The sequence below is a fragment of the Pieris brassicae genome, chromosome 4 (assembly GCF_905147105.1).
Source record: "Pieris brassicae chromosome 4, ilPieBrab1.1, whole genome shotgun sequence".
Lineage (NCBI taxonomy): Eukaryota > Metazoa > Arthropoda > Insecta > Lepidoptera > Pieridae > Pieris > Pieris brassicae.
In genome coordinates this window covers 4,387,287-4,410,264 of record NC_059668.1, presented here as the reverse complement: position 1 = coordinate 4,410,264, position 22,978 = coordinate 4,387,287, and the positions used below count along the sequence as shown (strand labels likewise).

Genomic DNA, 22,978 nt, shown 5'->3' with positions numbered 1-22,978 from the left:
AAACTAATAGAAGATGACGATAGATGTTTCTTTAAAGATGGTCCATATATAGTTAATGCTGGCTTTGTAATTTATGTGTATGGGCGTTATGTCAGCAATAAAGGCTTTTCATTATATTTAAGCTAATGGATCATGGATTATATAAAATAAATAAATCAGTGGCACTACAAGCCCTTTAGGTCTTGACCTTAGATTTCTGAATCTGTTTCATTATCATTTTCACAATCATCAAACAGGTAAGTAGGTGATCAGCCTCCTGTGTCTGCAAATGCTGTCGACCTTTTGGGTAACATATCGGTTTCCTTAAGATATTTTCCTTTACCGTTCGAGCGAATGTTAAATGCGCAAATAGAAAGAAAATCCATTGGTGCACAGCCGGAGATCGAATATACGCACGCTGAAGACACTAGGCAAACACTGGTCTCCGGATTATATATACGTATAAATGTTGACATTTCAAAAAGCAAATGAATGCCAGCGATCACTAACGGAAACAGGTGAAAGTTTTTATTGTACATGGAAGTACTTTATATACATAAAGTTATGAATTATATAAAGTTAATATATATATGTAACAAACACCAAAAAGTGTGCAGAGCCGGAGTTAGAATGCGTTAAAAATCTTACGGTCATCCACTGGGCTATTATATAATTAAACATAGGCTAGTAATGTTCACGGAAGGAACATTCTGAAAAAAAATACAAATAACTAATCTAAAAATCAATCGGCGGTGTGTCAACTTGCTTGGCTAAAAAAAATCTATGAAACGGTTGCAGTTATCAAAAACCAGGTTAAACTAGAAGTAAGTAACTGTTACTATTATTGATATCATTTTCAACATTTCATAAAAAAGTAGTTATACTACTTATATTACGTGATTCTTAGTTTTATAAGTATTCTACCACATTTATTTAATAACACATAATAAGATTGTGTCTTAAAATGTGTTTGGATATACGCACATTATTATGTTATTGGTATATAGATATCTTACAAACCATAATATCACAATAATAATACTTATTATATTAGTGAAGTAGGTAAGTTTAATGAATAGATTAGATCTCAGTTGATTAGACAGTTGAATCTATTACATTTCGTCATTATAAATATCTAATATGTCTAGGCGCGCGTTTTCTACATTTTCCTTACATGTATTGATTGATGCTGATTTATATTACAGTGTTTACAAAAACACATCGACACTAATACTGAGAGTTTTGTAAGGTTGTGCAAAGCCCGTTACATGTGCTTGAACATGTTAGCTAAAGCCCCGATATAAGTATTAATACAGCACAAGCTAGCTTTGGCAATAGTATTTACGATTGAGTTTCGATTTTGTTAGTTGAATCGGACTGGAGCAAGGAGGCTGCTGCGTGCGCAGAGGATAACCGACTTAGCTGATGCCAGTCGGCATGAGACGCGCGCGGAGTGTAACTGGGCCCTTGCGGCGTGCCCACCCCGCCTCGGGGGCCACTTGGAATGTCCAGGTATAACCGCTTACCGCCAAAAAAGCCCAACTCATACCTTAACCCGCTTTATAGAAATTCTCACTTTTCCATACGCGTGCAATTTTACATCCACAACATGTAAAGTAACCTTGTTTAAATAAACTTTACTTTTAATTCAATACAATTCTTTAGTTATAGCTACTGGACAGTGATTCAACAGTTGGCTGAAAACTTGTTGCGCACGCAGTTTTTCTCTATTAATACATTAAGAATGTTGTTTTAAAACAAACATGATCTTAACAAGCTATAAAAACAAACGGAAGCTGTCTGAACTATTTTTACTTACTTGTTTCATAATAAAATAAAAACGTAGCTGTTAAATCATATTTTATTATGTTTAACGATATATGTGAGGGTAAAAACTGTATATAATTGCATGTGCTGCTTAAATTTGATATTTCAATATAGAATTAATGTATGTGAAGTCAAGGCTATGTTTTGTTTCTACACATATTCAGGTCTCGCGAAAGAATAGTTCTCTTTAGCGCTTTGTGTAGAGCACTCCAAGAAAACGATACCGCGTCATATCACGCCTCTTACATTCATAATACAATGTATCACCGCTCGTAATTTTTGACACGTTACGGATATGAAACTGGTTCAGTGGCTAGTATATATAATACTGTGTGTGTTAGACTTCCTACTCTTATAATTACAATAACTTATTTACAATTTTTCCTTTTAAAATTTATCGTCATAGATTCGAGATATTTAAAAGCGTTGTTACTTTTTATTCATGAAAATATTCATTTACACAGCCATACAAAACCCACGCTTGTCTGCGATTTGAAGTGCTACGTCGAGTGTCGAGCTTACGAAGTTAAAATGCTTTGCCAAATAATTCATTATCGTGAGTGTGTTTCACACTTATATGGACGAAACTATCTGTGCATTACATGCTCTTCCATTAAACAAAATCTAGCATATATTTAATTTAAAAATATACACACATACATGTACAAAAATAGCATATTTAGTTCATTAGTCAATTTTAAGAACAGCGATAGTCAATATTTATTTAATTATAATATGCAAAGACTACCCACGTCTTTTTGTTAAAAAATAGTTTCACCTTAGTAATTATAAATAATATTCAAGATATAGGATGCATACGTACATAAGTATGTTATGATAAATACTATCAATATTTCATTTACCGTCATATCTATCTATCTATCTTAAGACTTTTATTTTATATTATGTATATAACAGCTGAACTGAAACGAATGCTTGTTGCCTATTAGCATAATGTTTGTTTCTCATCAAGGCCTGCATTCACATCGTCGTCATATGTTAATAAATTAGATAGGCAAATAAACTTAGTACGTTTTATATGATAATATTTGCAGAAGCCTCATTACTTTTCAGGTGGTTCGGGGTAAAATGAGTTCCAAATGCTTGTGGCATGCATGTCGTGCACTTTCAGCTGGCTTACTACTTATGCTACTTGGTGGTGCCATGGCAGTCATAGGTATAGAAAAATTTGTTCCTAGCTTTTATCTGCCTTTTCACTATCGCAACCAAACCTTCTCATTTAAAAAAAAAATATTTTAGACTTAATAATCTTAGCAAAAATTTAACCTATCAAAGCGGAAAGACTTACCTACCGTAAGTAGTTTTAGGTAATTACTAGATTTATAAATAGTTACGATTTTTTAATGTATAACTTTATAATGTGTACCTACGTATAAGTATTTCCTTTTCTGTGAAAAGCGCACTACGCGGACATGCAACAACATTTCCGCTCATGCACCGAAACAGACACATCCGGATCACAGCTTCCGACGAGAGCAAATACACGTGCACTTATGTACTAACTAGTGTGAATATCTACATACAGTTTCATTTCAACTAATTCTTGTACTTTTCTACGTCTATAAGACTCATATAGACAACTATCTTTTTATACTTGTTATTACTCGCTTGGAAGACATTATTATTGATGATAAAATGTATTCTCTGTATGACATAAATACATTTCCATTTATTTAAATAAATTTGTATAAGACCATCAAAATAACCAATCTTTTTCATACATTAATTTCATTCAAAATATTTGCGACGAAGTAATTTTCCGCATTCATAATTTAAAGTACATTTTCAGAATAAAGCAATAATAAACAAATACATATCGAGTAAATGAATAAAGGTGGTTTGAATAATTTCACTAATTACCAAAATATCGTTTAAAATTGAATGTAATTACGAATTATTCAATCGATTATTATAAATAGAGTATAATGATCGTACAAATAAAACCGCATTCGTAAAGCTCGCCACGGCCGCAGTATATTAATGATAGCTTGATTACTCACTCAACCGATATGAATTAAAGTGTGCAGCCACAATATTCGTTTCATTTAAATTGAATTTAACAAAAATGAATGAATATGCATAGTGCATGTCATTAATTAAGATACTTAAGTTCTGCTGCTAATTGGTGGTCCCTAGATGCTAGGAAATTTATTGAGACGAATGTAAATATAGACTCACACTATTGCTTAATTGCGAGGTAATACAGCATATGTTTATGTTACTTATATCTTAGAGCTAAGAAGTTTTTTCACTGATTATGCTAAAATAATACTTTCTCTAATGTAGTACCTAAAATCGTATACGAGTTGCATTGTTCTTATAAGGTTTATCATTATAGATAATGAACAACCTTAGGTACGAGTTTTTTAAATAGTATCTATTAATATATTCTACCTTTTTTTTACTATTAAACGGGAATTATTAAAATGTTTTATTGTTTTTCAGGGTACTACGCCGACACATTGTCAGTAGCACAAGAGATACGTGGTAATGCAACGATATCAGTGAAAGATGAGGCTCGCGGATTTCATCTGAACAACCTCTCTTATGCCGGACCTATTGTAATGGGATTTGGAGGTAAAATATTGTTAAATAAGCATTTGAATTTAGTTGTTATGATCGCAGATTGTATCTTCGTCTACAAATTAAGTCAATATATAATTTCTTTATAATTCATACTTACAATGTATTTTCTAATTTCATTTTAACAAAGGAAACTTATAGCTAAATTTATAGTATAAATGAAGTTTATAAATAACATCTGTATATACGTTTTAAATGATGTTTAAAATTTGATTTAAAACAACAAGAAATATCAAGGGAATAAGAATGTTTTGTGTTTCAAAAATCATCAAGCTATTTTCACAAATAGAAATTACTCTGCAAAAATGCTGACTGTTATTTTTTTATTACAGGTTTCATAGTAGTAGCAGCCTGCGTAATGACATTTGAAGCTAGAGACAGTGCTGCGAAAGTTACACCTGCTAGGCCGCAGACATTACCACGACCATTACCACGAAGGGGACCTTGTACCCCCGCCCGTCTAGACCAACTCGGTGTATACAGAATACCCCACGTTTTGCCCCTACCAGCTTTGCCCTTGCAACAAACACATAGAATACGACCACCTCATACTCGGCCAAGGTATTTGATAATTTTAAATTGCGTACTTCAATCGAATTTAATATATAGTATGGTAAAAGCAAGAGTGTAATCTCTATATACTGTTGTCAGAAACGTCTAACCTGCAGAGTAATTTTTTTTGAACGGTATTTTTTTCTATGAAATAAGTTTCTTGGTCGTAGCATATTGTTTACTGTAATACTCAGTAACAGCTTACATGTCATAATCCATGCTTTTTAATTAATAGTAATTCCAGTCATCCAATTAGCCATTCACTTTAACACACAGATAATACTAAGCTATATATGAACAAAATATACCCCTTACTTATAAATCTATTTTAGTACCTACTTGGGCATAGTCAGTTTAGTCGAAGAGTAAGAGTTTTTTAATTTAATAGATCAATGCGTAACCACAGTAATTGTAAAGACCGCAAAATGTTGCGACAACTTTATATTAAACAATTGCAAATTTCTAATAATCAAATTATCTAAAATATATTTATATAATAGTGTGTCGCATGTCCAGGCCATGGCTTGTTAAAAGCTATTTGGCTAACTACGTATATTTTTAAGTAAGGGGGTGTGTTTAGATGTGGTGAGAGAGCTAAAGAAAAAGCCCGCTTCGGTTCAGCTCCAGACTTGCGTAGCGCTAGTTGTAGAGCTACGCTTCCGGTTACAGCATTACGAAGGCCGCTACGGCGCTACGCGCTTTCCGTTGACGAGCCGTCGCGCTCGGCCGTCAGGTATTTTCATCTCGCTAACTTGCATGTTCATTATGCTTATGTATTTTATCATTAACATATGCGTTATTTTTAATTAAGCTTCCAATGGTGATTAGAATTTATTTTATATTGCTTGTTAATAAGCGCAGCGCTTGTCCATTCATTTGTATTACTATAGTTAAATGTGGGCCAGAGCTATCAAGGGCCTAAGTCTATTAAGGGGCTAAATGAATTATAAAAGACGATTCCCTTATTGAATTTAAAGTCTTAAGTTTGGCATTTCAGTATTTTTTTTTAATTGCTCCACCGTCCTCCAACATTTCGTCCGTTGTGCGTTATGGAGATAACGTCTAAGTGCGGAAACTGAGTTCACACTACCATTATCTCCATTCAAACTATGCACGTCAATAAGGATGTAGGGCTTTCAAATTTTATTGAAGACGTCTTCTTAGCTACTTAGCTTCTTTAATAAGAAAAATGTATACTCAGCGAAAGACTCCTTGCTCCATTCAATATTCGCAAGAGAATATAATATGGGCCCCTTCATAGAGTGGTTAAAAAAGCACCTTTTAGTCAGACCTGCTCTCTAATAGGCTGTATATGACTAAACATCAAGTGAGGTGGCGGATAAATTATGTTTAATTTATTAAATAAATCGGTTTAACAGGAATTTCTAAACTAATCAAATAGTCTGATTAATGTATATACAAGTTAAATATCATTATAAAAAAGAAAACTCTCCATGAAATAACTCTCAATACACAAAGGTGCAAAATAAATCAATATATAGCTGTCTGTACGGGATAAACGTTTTCTTGCTATAATGTAATGTAGTTTAAATTAAATTAGACCATCTTAGTGCTATTAAACATTTCTAGTGCCAGTGCAGCGGAATCTGAATGTGGATCACAGTCCTCATTAGCACTAGATCTTCATGGTAGCGGAGCATGCGCTGGCGTCACTTTACGAGTAAAAGATAATACACGAAGACGCCCCCTAGCGAGGCAGCAGCGGCTTGTTGAAGACATTTCACATCGTACGTATTTATTTGACAATACATATTAGGGATTATTTTTTTGGTAATGTGATTAAAAAGTGGATTGACCACTCTTATACCAATGTTCTATAAGTCGGATTTGGTAAAAAAAAATCTATAGAAATAAACGTCTGTCATTTATAATATAATGTAAATTTGATTGGATTTTTTTATGTTTAAGGTACTGAAGTGTGAATATATATATATATATATATATATATATATATATATATATATATATATAATATTAGCTATCATTAGGTTTAAGCCGGTCTCGTACCAGGTTGTTTTAAGGATACTTTAACAAACGAGTACTTCTATCAATTAACCAGAGAGTCTATACCTCTCTATACTATACCACATTGCAGATATTAATACATGGAGGTCGTCAATTGGCACTAGGCTGGAGGCGTTTGGACTCACGCTATATAATATAATTAAATTAAAATCTATAAATATTATTGCTGTAAGTTTTTGTCTGTTTTAGCGGTATCAAATGAGCGAATGAATACGATAAACGGTATAGAAGAATCTCCTCCAAGGTAAGATATAATTGTCTTTGTTTCACCAGTCATTTAAATTGATTCAAAAAAATTCAAAAAAAGGCACTGCACCGCCGGTAGTAAAATATTTAAATTAAATAAAAAAAACATTTTTTACAATATTTTCAGAGGTGAAAATGGAACTCCTGACACGGTAGAAATGGTTCACTTATCAATAGACCGTGAAATCCGAGCGAGTAGCGCTCCCCCTCTCTCCCCACATTCCCTCAGGTCCTCTCTACAGACTGAAACATGCATATTAACTGTGGAAAATGAAAATTTGGAAGAAGTTAGAAAATTAGAAGACAATTGATAAAGGTAAACCATATTTTCAGCTTCTTAACGGTTTCAGTGTTCAAATAATTCAATGCAATACTCAAGCAAACATTACCGACTTCTATCTTAAGGTTGGGTATAATTTTTATAGATCTTTTATATAATTCAGAAAATCACGTACCCCTTACAACTGTTTCAGTAGTAGCTACTCATAAATTTCTTGAAAAATCAACCCTTACTTTTAAAGGCTCTAATAAGTATATATTTTTTTTAATAGATATCATATTAATAACCGATAAAGCGATAACTATTTTAAGGTAAGACGTATATTACCTGACCTTAGAATTAGTTCGTCATCGTAGTTGTTTGGCTCTGACGTCGACTTCGGGAATGATAAACTAGGGCCTAATTAAAACATTAACTTCACTATTGCTAGACTACTATATCTATGCTCGGGCTTCATAAATGTACTATAAAATAGAATAATAATAATTTTCAACGTAAAAATATTTTGCACTTAGCACATTCTTAAAAGCATCCTCACTCAAGCATAAAAGGTATCACACACTCATGAAGATTAAGATGAAAGACTGATTAAAGCGAATTTTGTAAAAAAATATTAACCATAAACTAAACAAAAGAATAAATGGTTTTTGGTTTGTTGTTATGTGTAGTATATTTATATAATATCTACATTAATTGTCTTATTTTATCAGTTAAATAAACTAACATTTACGATTTTTTTTTTAGTTATTCTTATTTACTTTATTTCACTTTGAATGCGGGTTCATTAATATTGAAGTAAAGGAACCTCTTTTCCAGGCGATTTGAATTATTGACTTTATACATTTTAACTGCCGCTGATATTGACAATACCTAACAAAAAACCTTAACTAACGACTGAACAAAATCGTTATTGAAGATTCATATATTGAGTACCACAGGGTAGGAGAATGATATGTATTTTCGAAGACTCCTATTTGTAGCTCATTCCGTATCTTTGTAAAGTAGTAATTGATTCCGGGTTGGATTTCTGGAGAAACAAAAATTGTCTAGAGTGAAATAAAATGAAGCGGCCATTTTGAAAATTTTATATGTTATTTCTAATAATTTACAACTCTACTTAGTTCAAATATTTTATAAATCCATTTATGAGTGCATATAAAAATGTATCTCTACGTATATACTGTCCATTTTATCAATATTATTAATATTTACTATATTTAATATAATTTAAACATTTTATTAATATTTACTCCGATCGTATTCAGAGTCGTCTATAAAGAGTTACGATAACAAAAGCTATTAACGTTCGTTTTCTATATCTTCATTACGATGCCCTAATGTTTCTACAGAAATGGCTATGAAATGAGCTCATATACAATTTATATCGCGTAGCAGTTACAACTGGCTTCTTGGATAAAGAAAATCGGGTGTTAGCGAACAAAATATAGTGTGGCATTTCAAACTAAAAAGTCTTTTACTGTGCTATCTCTGAAACAGTCTCTAAGTAATTCGTAGCTGCCACATTTTGTAAATATCGTATATTTTAATGACTGATAATTAATGGACGACTCTGAATAAACTAATAGTTTTAATGTACCACTTTGTGGTGCCGTATTAAAGAGTTCAACGCATATAATTATTTTTGGTAAATGTATATGATTATTTGTAAAAAAATTACTTGTTTTTATATAACCTCGCACAACCTTAACTTTTATTAATATATTATGATTGTTATAAATATTGTTATGTTGTTTTAGACGCATAATTAATTTATATAAAATACATTTGCTCAAAATAACACACGGACATACTACATATAATGTGTATAACCTAATGTTAAATAAATTAACCTAACACATTAAATGTCAGTCATAAATTTCTCTATTCTGTAGTTTATGTCTTCTTATCTCTTTCATTCAATGAATAGACGAAATCTAGAATGTATTGCAAACTCAGATCAACGTATTTTTAACAGCATTGTTAAGCATTCGTATGTCTAATAATTAAATGCGTTCAAATTAAAATATTCCTGTAGAATGTTATTCTTTGCCAAAGTAGTGATTATTCAAGTGCACAACAACGTTGTCGATATAATACGGTAACAAAGCTCCCCAGTACCGGTTCCTTATGTTTGACGGTATTCAACGAAGAGCGATTCGAATCGTCGACGACCAGTCTTACAAAGTGACTTGATCCCTTGACATTGCGTAGACATGTGGAGTCCGTCTGCATCTTCTACCGCATTTAACATAGATAGTGTTCAGAGGAGCAGTTTGGATTAATACCCGAGCTGAGTTTCATTATAAAATACCCTCCATATCCCCTCGACGTCCACAATTGAGCGTTTCTTGAGGTAGTTTTTGTGCCGCATTTCCACTATGTGGAACCAGCTGCCCACTAAAGTATTTCGGAACCAATTCGACTTAGGGTCCTTGAAGAAAAGAGCGTACCAATTCTTAAAAGACCAGCAATGCACATGCGAGCCTTCTGCCAATGTGAATGTCCAGTGGAGGTATCACTTAACATCAGATGAACCTCTTGCTCGTTTGACACCTTCTACATAAAAAAAAGAAACAGAATACCCAGTGAACTGGAATTAACTTCTATAATATTTTTTAATTTTCTTTCCGCTTTTAACAGTTTAAAAGGTTTTAACGTTTTTGTGGACAATATGAAGTTACCGTTGCGTTATAACAAATTCCTCTAATCAAGAATTACACTACCACACTAAAGCACTTATTCATTTCTTTCCATCATATTTTGTTCAGATTGTGATGGAATAAGACGAATAATAGTTAGGGAACAGTTAATAAGACGTATTGACGTGAAATTTGTTGAATAAAAATAATATACTCCGTTAAATGATCCGAGAGAGATTCGTCCTCTCCGTAAATCTCTTCAAAGATCTGTTCCTTACTACAAGAACTAGTTTATTTTAGTCACTGTTTAATACTCGTACATCAGATTTGCACCCTTGTATATACATATTTATTACCTGTAGCCATTATATATAAGGAAAATATTAATATGTATCTTGTTATACGATGACCCTAATTGTTTATATAAAATTTACAAAATAAGAAATTTCGGTAAAAGTTAATAAAGTTGTCTAAGACAATGGCATCGTCTTTGACTGAAGTGAAATGACAATTTGTAAGGAACTTTTATAATCGACGTTTTGTATTAATTATATTTCTTATACCTAGACACCTAAATTTAACGTGTAGATACTTAATCCAAATGGTTGTTGTGATGTCTATTAAATTTGTTGATTATACAAACTTTGTTCTTTATTCATACATATTTAAACTTAAGTGATAAAAACAAATCAATTCAGGAGAACCATACTGAATTATACTCAAAACGTTGAAGCAGTTTTAAAATATTAAACTTCATCTTCGATCAAGAAAATAGTAATTGTTCTTAAATTCAACTTAAATAATGGAAAGGTGTAATTTTATAAGAAACTCTTTGTTTAACTGTTTTACAAGAAACAATATTGGTTCAATAAAATGTACTGCTCAGCTTCTTAGAGAAACATAACACAAATTGTGAAATTTTACCCAAACAACGACACTGAATCTTACCGACTTAGGGTAAATACTCAAATGCGTCAAAATTTATTTTAAATAATTCAATATTTATTACCTTACTTATACTTTTCGCCGCAGTATCAACGACCAGTAAACCCCTTAGCCAATACAATACTAAATATTTAGTACAAAAAATACCAGGAACGGATTAAATAAGGTTTCCCATTATTGTAACGCCTATAATCAGCTGTATTCACACAACGCACAAATCTGCCTTGATCAGCACAAAAGCCACGACAGCCGTAAAAATCACTACTAATCCTATCAGTGGATTATCCCATAAATCTCGTTAAGAATAGTATAAAATCGGAGACTGGGCCACAACGGGCAGCAGTCAGTCAATGAGGTTGTTCTTCTCGCAACTATCGAGGACTGCTCAGTCATGATCCCAACACAAGATATGGACAACAGGACGGAATATTACAACATTTATGGGGCATATTTCGCCCCCTTAAGGTATTCTTTTATTTTTACATATATATATATAAAATAATCAATAATAAGGATATTAATAGACTAACTTTATTTGTTTTTTTTAATTAAAAGATAACTGTTATTTTGTCTCACATATATTTTCATATACGAATGTCTTTTTGTGATAATTTTATATGAATGTTGCAAAGAGACTCCATTTATAAATTAATTAAACCAAATAAAACAGGTCAGGGGGTGAAAAGATGCTGGGTGAGGGTTTGACTGGCGAAGACCTGGAAATGATACCAGAGCACTGGTTTAAATATCCAGAACCACCCGCGAGTGCACACACAGCTTTATGTCTTCTCTACTGCTTTTTCACCGCGGCCGCCCTAATTGGAAACGGAATGGTCATATTTATATTCGCCTCGTAAGTTCATACTCATATATAGGACATAAAATAGCCAATAATGCTGGTTGCCTGGCGACAGCTTAGCCTCTGATCGTCAGACCTGGTACACAAAAAATATTAAGGAAAATATTCGTTTTATGTTTTAGCTTTTAAACATATTCTTTATTTTCATAATACTAGACTGACTACTTTGATATAGAAACCGTCTACATGGTTTTGAGGTTTATCTGTATGAACATTAATACATTTGGCTCTAATTAATCTCCATTAATAGATAACATAATTGCATTTTTTTAGGACAAAATCTTTACGGACAGCGAGCAACCTTCTAATTTTAAATTTAGCTATATTGGACTTCATCATGATGTTAAAAGCACCTATATTCATCTATAATAGCGCCATGAAGGGCTTTGCCGCGGGAGCAATGTGGTGTCAAATATTTGCGGTCATGGGATCTTATAGTGGTATTGGAGCTGGTATGACCAACGCCTGTATCGCTTATGACAGGTAAATAAATGTTTTCAAAGGAAACTGTATTAAACAACAACACTTAAGTGTTTTTGATTATATTGATTATACCATTATTTTCAAACAGGCATTCAACAATAACTAGACCTCTTGATGGTCGATTGTCAAGAGGGAAAGTGTTACTAATGATAGCCTTTATATGGATCTACACGACTCCATGGTCATTGATGCCATTGTTTAAAGTGTGGGGACGATTTGTACCCGGTGAGCATTCATTAATATTTCTTACTTTAGCCTAAGTTTCAGTGTTTAAAAAGTCCCTTGACTATTATTAAGATCATATAAGTATCTCGGCTAAGTGAAATTTAAATGTACATTAAAGGTGATCCAAGAACACTCAAGTTTCAGGACTGAGCGCGAACCGTGTTATTATTAAATTACAGCAGTTTTAAATTGTTTAAAAATCAATATAGCAATATTTTGTGTAAACCCCTATGTAATTTGTACCGATATGAAAACTTGCCTTAATTGAAAACTTCACAGAAGTATGGAAAGTTTAGGTCCCATCCTGAAACGTAAATAATAATTATTATTGTAACAATTCCAGAGGGCTTCCTTACCTCCTGCACATTCGACTATTTGACAACCACATTCGACAATAAATTGTTTGTGTCCTGCATATTTGTATGCAGTTACGTATTCCCAATGTCATGTATCATCTACTTCTACAGCGGCATCGTGAAACAAGTGTTTGCACACGAAGCAGCTCTACGGTAACTATTACTTGGAATTATTCATTAGTACCATAGTCTGGATGTGAAGTTGAATAGATTTTTAGAATAATATTTATCTTAACCCCATTTGGTTAGTCATTTATATTTAAAATTTATCTTGTAAAAAGGCGAGTGCTATGTGATTACCGCCCCACCAACAGAATATTCTTCCTAGTTACTGTAAAGTATTTTTGTGGATAATTCTTATAATTTTATTGCACGGACTAAGCCCAGTTATTATGATCACGGGTTCATAACTCTAAAACAGAGAGATTTGACGTTTGAGACCGTTTATTGTACATAGTGTATACAAAGGTCGTTCATTAAAACAATTGAATAAATAACAGGGAACAAGCAAAGAAAATGAATGTGGAGTCACTCCGATCGAACCAGAATGCAGCGGCCGAGTCTGCAGAAATTAGAATCGCAAAAGCTGCTCTTACGGTTTGCTTCTTATTCGTGACATCATGGACACCATATGGTGTGATGTCGCTGATAGGGGCGTTTGGCGACCAAAATCTCTTGACGCCCGGGGTAAGATTTCATATTAGGCAAAAAGTGTATTTTACGATTTTAAAGTAAATTTATAAAATTAGAAACACATACGTATAATGGGTATTCATTACATTAACGAGATTAGATTTTGGATATATGTAGTAATGTATGTAATAATTTGTAACCTTCTTAATATTTGTAAAAGTCCAATTGGTTAATACATAATTCATGTTGTTTCAGTTTAAATGTGTTCCCATAATCATATAGTAATGAAAGCAATTGTTTTCACAGGTCACAATGATTCCTGCAATAACGTGTAAGGCAGTCGCTTGCATTGATCCGTGGGTCTACGCTATAAGTCATCCAAAATACAGGTACATTTCGTATATGTTGACAAGAATAGTGCAAAAAAGTATTGCGTATAAAAAATAAATATATAAATATTCTTGCGTACTAGTAGATAAAAGTATTCTTAATTATTAAAAAATATATAATTGGTTTGCGTTAAAAGTATTTAAACAATTTAATAAAAGGCTTAAAACGTCCATTTCCTCTACGAAGTTCATCTTTTATTGAGACTTGAATTTAATTATTAAAAAAGGTTTTCCATTGTATTTCACATATTTCAACTTATACTCATAATTGATTTTTATAGAAAATGTCTAATGTACTCTTCCAGACAAGAACTTCAGAGAAGAATGCCATGGTTGCAAATTAACGAACCTGATGACAATACTTCAACGACGTCCAATACTACAACCAACAGTGCGGCCCCCGCGTGATCTCAAATACGCAATAAATATTTTAATTATTAAATAAACAGGACATGTTTATCGAATAGTATAGTTTAAGCATACAACTCAAATGAGTGAAAAAAGTAAAAAAAAACTGTAACGACGACTTACGCTTCGCTTATGGACTCCGAAAAAGACATGAATATATATAATAATCTTATAATGAATATGAAGCATAATAAATGTATTCAACATTTAATTTTTATTTTTGCCCTCGCTTATAGGGAAATTATCTTTCACTTTAAAACTCTTATTAGATAGATATAGTAACTGTGTTTTGACTTGATTAAATGTAAACATTATCAATCACATACATTTTTTTTTTGTTAATTTCATAGTTTTGCTTCTTATTTATGACACTTTCGTATAAAGGAACCGTTAATTGCGAACACTAAATGGTTTATGTATAAAAACTTTTAGGTATGTTGAATGCATATAGTTACAGGCAACAGTTATTTTGATATTAGACTATTATTATTGAGAATTAGTATATTAATTATTAGTAAATTAACGGATACCAGACCCCGACACCTCTTATTTGTTACGCATTACATAAAGCGGCAGGGCTATATAGGTCTTTCCAATCTGGGAAATTGAGAATCCTGCCTAAAAAGGTTAAGCATTATTATATTCTTATTTTTTACATATTTAAATATGTTTTTAAAACCGAACCTCAAAATTGCAATTTACAATAATATCAACAAATCAGAAACGATGGGACATTCTAATCGGTGTGCTATGTGAGTGTTAATAGAAGTTTCCACGAGATATTTTATTTTGTTATTTAAAGGCAACATTGTGTAGTATTTTTGGTTTTAGAGAAATTACATATATTTTGCACCGATTGCAAATTGTAAATTGCAAAAGGAGACTTGGATTATGCCGATGGCCTATATCTGCTGAGTCATACGCACCGCGACATGCTATCGTCTTAACTGAAAATGGAGGTACGTAACAAAAGGGTTTCTTCACGCATTGCCAAGGCCCAAACAATGTTCACACATTTTCGACCTGTATTGTAACCACGGAAGATAACGTTGCGAATCGTGCAAAATCACTAACGACATCTACGGTCCCGAATATCGATAATCCTAGACCAGTCATAACCACAGAACACTATTACTTTTAGCGAAGGGAATTTCTGAAATTATTTCTAAAATTGAAACGATACTGGAGAAGGTTAATGTGTGGGGCAGCAGTAACAACTTTGTTAAGTTTAACCCTACAAAGACTCAGGGTTGTTCGTTTTCAGTCGAGAAAGATCCTTTTGTCGTATATACTCAATTTGAAGGCGCTCTCCTTCGTACTTCACACAGTCTCAGAATACGTGGTTTTGAAACTCCTATTAATAAAACTTAATTCTATTGCTCCTCTTTTATGGCGCAAAGTATCCTGCTATGTTAGGTCATGGGCTGAGATGTTAGGATGCTGACAACGTCCGCAGAAAATAGCACCTTTTACACAAGAGTCAGCAGCTTCATTACCCGCTATACTACAATGATTAGGTATCCATATAAGTACAATGTGAATATTTTTTTACTACACCTAAACAAAACTTCTCTTATTTTTAAAATTGCATTATGTTTTTTTAGATCTGAATGGATTGGAAAGGATTGCCTGTAAGCAGCTGCGAGTTTCGGAAAAAATACGGAGGTCAAAGGAGGAAGTTTATAACTCAATACTATTTTGAATGAAGGGACCCACACTAACGCACCGATGCACTCATTACTGGGAACCTTGGAGGCATCAGTATATATCGGTAACCAACCCTGCCAGTCTTTTGAAATATTTTCCCGAAAACAGATGGAAGCTTGGGGAAGATTCTTTTTCAATGCCAAAGTTAAGATACTGGGTTGTTCAGGTTGGTTGTGAGTCAGTGAGTGATGAATGGGAGTAAAAGTCAGGGTTGACGTCATCAGCAGATGACCGAACATCAGTCAGTCAGAACATCAATGAAGGTTCCGCTAAACCTTCATTGATAGTATTGAGTCTGCGTTTGACACCAGGTTGGGGAAACACTGGGGAGGATAAATCCATTGATTCCACCGGAGAAGAGACCCTATCCGGAGGATCACGGGGATCTGGAGGGCGTTTCTCCATTATAGACTACCAAAAATATAACAAGGTAAAGGGAGACATATAAGAAATAAATAAAAATAACTTACGTTATTAGTTGATGTTATTAATTAACCACCAGCGATAGGATAAGTCAGCTTAGATTCATTAAACTACGAGAAAATTAGAAAATACTAAATAATGAAATCCAAAACACGTGTATACACTTATACCCACCGCAACCGACGGAAATCGAAGAAAAAACAAGCCTATACTTCGAAGAGAAAGCGTGGTCGTGTCGTTACAACAATGTCAGCATCGAGAAACTAAACGTCATGATGTTACATGACTGGCAACCCTGGTGGTAGAATAATTTGTTTACTCTGTGGTATATATATCAATCTAGAAAATATTTACTAATATTTGTATAAACATTAGTGGAAACTGCAAAATAACTTTTGCAAATTTCAAGTTTCAAATTAAATTTTCAATACATTCCCCTTCATTCCAATTTCTATTTATTATGCAACACATTTTGTATTAAAAATAACCGAGATGGATAAATTAACAGTAATCTCAGGGACACTTTTCATGGCTGCAGATGTGTTTGCTATTGTTAGTTTAGCAATGCCAGATTGGATAATTACTGATGTTGGAGGTAAATATTTATATAACTTTAACCTAAATACAAAGATGCGGAAAATATATTCAGTTTTTTTACGATGTTTACCTTGCAGGTGATACAAGGCTGGGCTTAATGTGGTCATGTATAACGCTTTACAACCGTCCCCAAGTTTGCTTCACTCCAGATCTTCAACCCGAATGGTTGTTGGCTTTAATATGCATATTTATTGGATGTATATGTATTACAACTACTGTAATTCTTTTAGCATCAAGTCACTTTGATAGGAATGTTATTCCTTATGCTCGCTGGGTAGGGTTTGCTGCAAGTATGTATCATTATCTTTAACTTACTTTTGAAATTTGATTGCAAACAGCCTAAGTTACGATCTCTGGGTTTGTTCAATATAATACTGTATGCAAGGATGAATTTATGAAAAACTATTTTTTGTTATGGTTTGGAACACAAAGTTGGCTGGTTTTTTTGTTCATTAGAAAAGAAGATGCAGACTTAAGCCTGCATGGGCTAGCTTTAAGAGGCTTTACAACTTATACAACAATATGCAAATATGTGATATAATTTTTTTTTAATTAAGCAATTAATATTTTATCCCTTTTTTAGTGGTGGTATTCTGCCTTGCTGCTGTTATTTTCCCTATGGGCTTTCACGTTGATGAGATTGGTGGCCAACCATACCAACTCCCTAACAGCCACCAAGTGGGAATATCATATATTCTATTTGTATTGTCTCTGTGGATTACTGTGATATCTGAATTATTTGCTGGAAAAGTTTGTTTACCACATTTTTAATGTTTTCTTAAATACTTTATGTTAGCTTTAATGTATTTTAGCCCCTTATTGATGTAAGTGTATTATATGTATATTGAATCTCAACATTCCAATTTAATCAAATGATTCAATATAATCAATTTAAATGTGTTTTGTATTATATTTACTCAAAATGTTTTTAATAGCTAGCAGCTAGGTAGCTAAAATTTGCTATTAAGATCTTTCTGCCCTTTTATACCTATAATGTTAACTATTGAAAATGGCTATTAAATTCTTTTAAATATCATTTCACCATACTTTTTTCAAATTAGCCTATCTTAAAAATTTGATCCCAGAAATTCTAAACTAGTTTTCTCTATGAAGTTTCATAACTACTGATAAAAAAAAACTTAATCATTTCACCAAACCCTTTTAAAATTACCTATCTTAAAAATTCAAACTCAGAAATATAATTGTTAAAAAAATTATAAAACTACTTTTCTCTATCAAGTTACGTAACTAGTGGCAAAAAAAAAATACAATAAAAATTTAACAGTTTATTTTCATAAATGAAATCTTACAATCAATAATTAATGATGAACTATTAAAAAGCAATAAAAAACATTAATATGTACAATATTTAAATCAGAGTCCATTAATTTTACTTAAAACTGTATTAGCTTTACTAAGCACTTTAAAATGTCTTGATACGAAAACCTCCCAATATGGAATTTCTTCACAGCATGCATAGCAAATCTTCAATAACATAAAGTTCTTGACACCTTGCACCAGCTTTTCAATCTTCTGCTGAACAACTTAAGATTATTATGTGATGCTCCGCCGCCGCAGCCTAGCAAAACCAATGTGCATAACGAAGTGGTCTGGATTCATTGCAAAACTTGAACCTGTGACTATGTAAGCTTTACATAATCACGCAATACGAAACTATTACAGGACGGCTGTCAAACAGAAAATGTTATATATTTGCAACAGCTGGAAGGCTGGCTTTGCAATCTATTTGAGTCTGGTCACAACCAGTGTAAGATAGTGGAAACTGATTTAGGAATTCAGAAGCCTTAGAAGGTGAGTCAAACGCCAGCTCCCGAGTGATGAAGTCCACAGGAACACTCTGTCTGTAGCTGTACACATAAGAATATATTATTAAAACACTTCCCTGACCAACAGGCAGGTTTAAGCTATTGAACAACAAAAAATTAGTACTATTCTAATAGGAGACAATCTTTTTACGTATTTTATCTATTTGTAAAAGACAAATAATAAACACAAATTTATGTAATATTCACACATGGTTATATGTTATTGTGTATGTGCAGAGCCGTATAATATTAAAAGGCATTTAAAAATGTTTGTTCCAACTATAAAAGGGAATTGATTGTAAACAGTAAATTAAATAAAGATTAAGAGAAAATAATGTTCAACAGAACAATATAAAAATAGCACTGTTTTCATATTATTACTATTCAGTTTCAAGTAAAACTTACCTGGACATGTCAACAAATATATATACCCTTTAACTATCCTTGAAATTATTAGCATTCTTAAAAAAAAAAAAAAAAAAGGAAAATAACATACGACTTAATGATGTATTTTAGGTATTGCTTCCGTTCCCTCTCCACAAACCAGTCCATAAGATAGCCAGCCATGAGTGGAGCTGTTTTGTATAGCAAGAAAAATTTGTGAAGGTTGCCAGTAGCCCATGCACATCGAGTGTTTAGAGCATGCTTTATACACTCGTTTTCTCTATCTTCCTTTGATAAAAACTTAAATATTGTGGTTAAATCTACAATAAAAGATGCTTATTAACTGTTATTCTATTAAGATATTATTTAAATTTAGTTTGTTTTTTTTTTTACTTACCTAAAGTATTTTTAGTAAAAAGGTAATACAAAATTCTATAAGCAGTAAATTCAGCAGCATTTGCTCTACTATTAGGCAATTCAGAATATAACATTTTTAACTGTGTTTGGCATTGATTGAATTCTTCATGATCACCTTTTTCTAATGCTATTCTTGCATGTGTTTCATAAACTTCAACAGTAAAACTGTCTCTTACACCTTGTACCTAAAATATTAGATTCCGTAAACTTTCAGGTATATAATAATAGTTTGACTAACTTATTTTTAAGGAACACTTAACTCCGTATTAACACATTCACCTTGTTTAACCTAGGTTAGGAAGTAACACAAGGCTAATCACCTAGTTTTCATTACAACAATTTATTAGTTAAACCACTTATCTGACCTATGAATGTTTAGAGTATAATTAAAACTTACCGTTAAATCCTGACGTATGGATTTCAATTGGTCACAAGCATATCTATAGTCCTGTTTCTCGATCCATCTGTCTTTTACATTTCGAAGAGAAAACGTCAGGATGTTAATAGGCCGAACCTCACATGCTTCTGGTGCTCTAGTTAGCCTTAAAAAGGACTTTTCAATTTCTGTACAGGTACCTACTATGTGTATATTATAAAGCTCATAATCACCCTCAGTATCTACTACTATAGATTTCCTAGGATTTAGTTCCCTATTTGAATTAACTTGTAAAGAACTAGCAATAGAGGGAATATGACTACTTGCAAACCTCTCTGCTCTTTTTTGAAGTTTTTCTGCACTACCTTGAGATTCATCAATCTGAAATTGATTAGCTACCTTCTTAGCCTTCTTTTGATACTTATCATTTTTCTTAGAATCCAATGACAAACGGTCTTTAACTTTTAATTTACTCTTATTTTTAAAGTTTTTTTTTTCCTCAACTTCATCACCAGAAGCAGATGAGGTGCTGAAAATAAAGTTAAATTAATAAGTTTACACACTAAAAAACATTTTCTAGTTTAATTAGGATTTATAAAATATTGGATAAAGATAATGTTTTCCCTTGTAAAAAGTCTAGGTACTAAGTTTCTATAATTGTTTTAACTATAAAATGTTATATATTTAAGCAGAAACAAATAGTTTCTAACAAAAGTTAGCCTGTAACGATAAATATACTCATTCCAATAAATATGAAAATTCTGACATATCTAAAATAAAATATAATTTTTTATTAAAAAAAATTGTTATTTAGAAAAATTTCACCTATTAAATAGATTGAAGTACTTTAACTATTCATACTATGTTTCCAACAATATAGAATTATTAACTGGAATTGCTTTTTAATTTATATTTTTTACCATGTAGATGGTATTTGTGATGAAATAAAAAATAAATTTTGATTTAATTTACCTGTGCCTTTTTTTAGAAGGACTTCTTGATCTGCTGTGTGAGTGTTGACGCCTCCTTCTTTGTGGAGTTTTAGTAAAATATGCTTTTGCTGCTAATATTTGCTTTAGTTTATTTACTTGAGAATTTTCATTTTTTTGATAAAGATTTAATGTCCCTTGAACTGGTTTAACTTGTAAATTATTTCTTTCACTGTACACACTAGGGATAGGTTCATCATCCCAATTTCTAGTCCAAATTTCATCCTTATTTGCTGCAGCTGTTATTCGTCCTTTTAAGCAAATATCGATCTGATCACGATCAAAACATGTTTTGCATTTTTCATAACACCTTTTAATATAACGCTCCAAACTTTCAGGCCATGATCCTGCTGATGTTTGGATTGATGAATTTTGTAAGAAACTTGACGACTCACTATTAAAAGTTGTTGGTTTCTCATAATCAGTAGAATCCTTAGGTTCTTCAAAAGGCTCTGGAATGTCCTCTGTAGCTAAAGGTGGAGGCAGAGGAACATCTAAAGGAGGTGGAGGTGGGGGAGGTTTTGGAAGTTCCTCTGGTGGTGGACAAGGAGGCAATGGGGGCGGATGGTCAGGGAGAGGCGGCAATTGTGACCCAATCCTATTATGGTTACCTCCTTTTTTACGCTTCTTTTTGTTGCTACTGTTGTTGTTATTATTATTATTATTTAAAAGAGGGTTTTCATTAGGAGGAATAGGTGCTGATTTACGATTAGTATTAAGATTAAACCTGATTGGCGATTGATTGAAGAATGGTCGGTTGGTATCGAGTGGAGACATTCCTAACAAAGGTGGCGGAGGCACTGAGAATTGTGGTTGACCAAATTCTGAATTTGAATTTTTGTTCGACTGAAATTGGTGTGCATCATGAAAGTTGCCATTAGCCATTTGATTATAATACTGTTGTTGTTGATTATAAAAATTGGGAAACACCCCTCCTTGAAACCCGTTGTATTGATTATATAGACCATACATCCAAGGGTTGTGATTCGGTGGCATACCACTCATGGTTTGCAAAGGTGGTTCTTGTTTACTGTTTTCGGACATGGTGTTATACCATTAAAACTTACAACATAATACCTATGATGAAAAATACCTTTATGGAAATGGTTCAAAATGGCGTTCGGCAGACAAAATCACAACGGCGATCGGGGTCAACTAACTTCGTGTAGCCGTACAGCTTACTTTACTTTATAACTTACTAGAGAATTAGGCATAACAGTTAACCTCACCCGTATTCGATGAGCAAACAATAAATGTACAAAATCACTATCACCTGAACAAAGTACAAAGCTGTTCAAATTCTCACAATTAGTACCACATTAATATGTCTTTTCAGAAACCAACTTAAGGTTTTTTTTTTTATTAATTTTATGGCCTAGTTACGAGACCTTTATGCCAACCAATTTATGGTTATACTATACCACAGACTAGTAAACCAAAAGCATATAAAAACAATAGACAATAAAAAAAGCCAGTTTCCACTAAAAAAAATATTTGTTCCATTTCCTAAAATTTATATTTGTATTTTAGCCATTCATAAAACAAATGTACATTGAAAAAAATTACTACAATTTACTTCACATAACCTAAACAGAACTAGTAATAAAAGTAAATAAATGAAATTACCGTCTTCTAATTAAACAATTTAGTTTATTTACGCTTTTACAGTATAAAATAATGATACTCTCTTTTTTAAAGTTATCAAAATATCTAAAATGTTTTCTTGTAACTTTTTTTATTTAAGACACATATATCAACCTATAACAGTATAAATCAACAAATTTAAAT

At 32.4% G+C, this 22,978-nt stretch overlaps 4 protein-coding genes across 4 annotated transcripts; 3 read left to right on the top strand and 1 right to left on the bottom strand.

Moving 5' to 3' along the window:
* The first annotated feature begins 1,416 nt into the window (after positions 1-1,416).
* On the top strand, positions 1,417-7,565 carry LOC123708332. The gene is made up of 8 exons (XM_045659004.1): positions 1,417-1,491; positions 2,881-2,983; positions 4,273-4,404; positions 4,743-4,971; positions 5,543-5,695; positions 6,553-6,710; positions 7,198-7,252; positions 7,382-7,565. The coding sequence occupies exons 1-8, from the start codon at positions 1,417-1,419 to the stop codon at positions 7,563-7,565; spliced, it is 1,089 nt and encodes a 362-aa protein (XP_045514960.1).
* A 3,878-nt stretch (positions 7,566-11,443) lies between these two features.
* Positions 11,444-14,748, top strand: LOC123708240 (opsin-2-like). The gene is made up of 8 exons (XM_045658840.1): positions 11,444-11,583; positions 11,789-11,971; positions 12,251-12,460; positions 12,549-12,685; positions 13,029-13,194; positions 13,542-13,728; positions 13,981-14,063; positions 14,369-14,748. The coding sequence occupies exons 1-8, from the start codon at positions 11,510-11,512 to the stop codon at positions 14,469-14,471; spliced, it is 1,143 nt and encodes a 380-aa protein (XP_045514796.1). The 5' UTR covers positions 11,444-11,509; the 3' UTR covers positions 14,472-14,748.
* Positions 14,749-16,908: 2,160 nt separating this feature from the next.
* Positions 16,909-18,094, top strand: LOC123708241 (uncharacterized protein C16orf52 homolog A). The gene is made up of 3 exons (XM_045658841.1): positions 16,909-17,196; positions 17,276-17,488; positions 17,782-18,094. The coding sequence occupies exons 1-3, from the start codon at positions 17,094-17,096 to the stop codon at positions 17,967-17,969; spliced, it is 504 nt and encodes a 167-aa protein (XP_045514797.1). The 5' UTR covers positions 16,909-17,093; the 3' UTR covers positions 17,970-18,094.
* Positions 18,095-18,903: 809 nt separating this feature from the next.
* Positions 18,904-22,585, bottom strand: LOC123708239 (leukocyte receptor cluster member 8 homolog). The gene is made up of 5 exons (XM_045658839.1): positions 21,174-22,585; positions 20,223-20,730; positions 19,806-20,010; positions 19,521-19,728; positions 18,904-19,066 (listed from the first exon to the last, which is right to left on the bottom strand). The coding sequence occupies exons 1-5, from the start codon at positions 22,232-22,234 to the stop codon at positions 18,904-18,906; spliced, it is 2,145 nt and encodes a 714-aa protein (XP_045514795.1). The 5' UTR covers positions 22,235-22,585.
* Positions 22,586-22,978: the final 393 nt, after the last annotated feature.

Coding starts and splice junctions, on each gene's coding strand:
- LOC123708332 (XM_045659004.1), top strand. CDS start 1,417: ATGAGACGCGCGCGGAGTGTAACTGGGCCCTTGCGGCGTGCCCACCCC. Junction 4,972..5,542: donor CCACCTCATACTCGGCCAAG/GTATTTGATAAT, acceptor GGGTGTGTTTAG/ATGTGGTGAGAGAGCTAAAG. Junction 7,253..7,381: donor ATAGAAGAATCTCCTCCAAG/GTAAGATATAAT, acceptor CAATATTTTCAG/AGGTGAAAATGGAACTCCTG.
- LOC123708240 (XM_045658840.1), top strand. CDS start 11,510: ATGATCCCAACACAAGATATGGACAACAGGACGGAATATTACAACATT. Junction 13,195..13,541: donor GCACACGAAGCAGCTCTACG/GTAACTATTACT, acceptor AATAAATAACAG/GGAACAAGCAAAGAAAATGA. Junction 14,064..14,368: donor ATAAGTCATCCAAAATACAG/GTACATTTCGTA, acceptor GTACTCTTCCAG/ACAAGAACTTCAGAGAAGAA.
- LOC123708241 (XM_045658841.1), top strand. CDS start 17,094: ATGGATAAATTAACAGTAATCTCAGGGACACTTTTCATGGCTGCAGAT. Junction 17,197..17,275: donor GATAATTACTGATGTTGGAG/GTAAATATTTAT, acceptor TTTACCTTGCAG/GTGATACAAGGCTGGGCTTA. Junction 17,489..17,781: donor CTGGGTAGGGTTTGCTGCAA/GTATGTATCATT, acceptor TCCCTTTTTTAG/TGGTGGTATTCTGCCTTGCT.
- LOC123708239 (XM_045658839.1), bottom strand. CDS start 22,234: ATGTCCGAAAACAGTAAACAAGAACCACCTTTGCAAACCATGAGTGGT. Junction 20,011..20,222: donor CCATACGTCAGGATTTAACG/GTAAGTTTTAAT, acceptor CTAATATTTTAG/GTACAAGGTGTAAGAGACAG. Junction 19,067..19,520: donor CTAAAATACATCATTAAGTC/GTATGTTATTTT, acceptor TTATGTGTACAG/CTACAGACAGAGTGTTCCTG.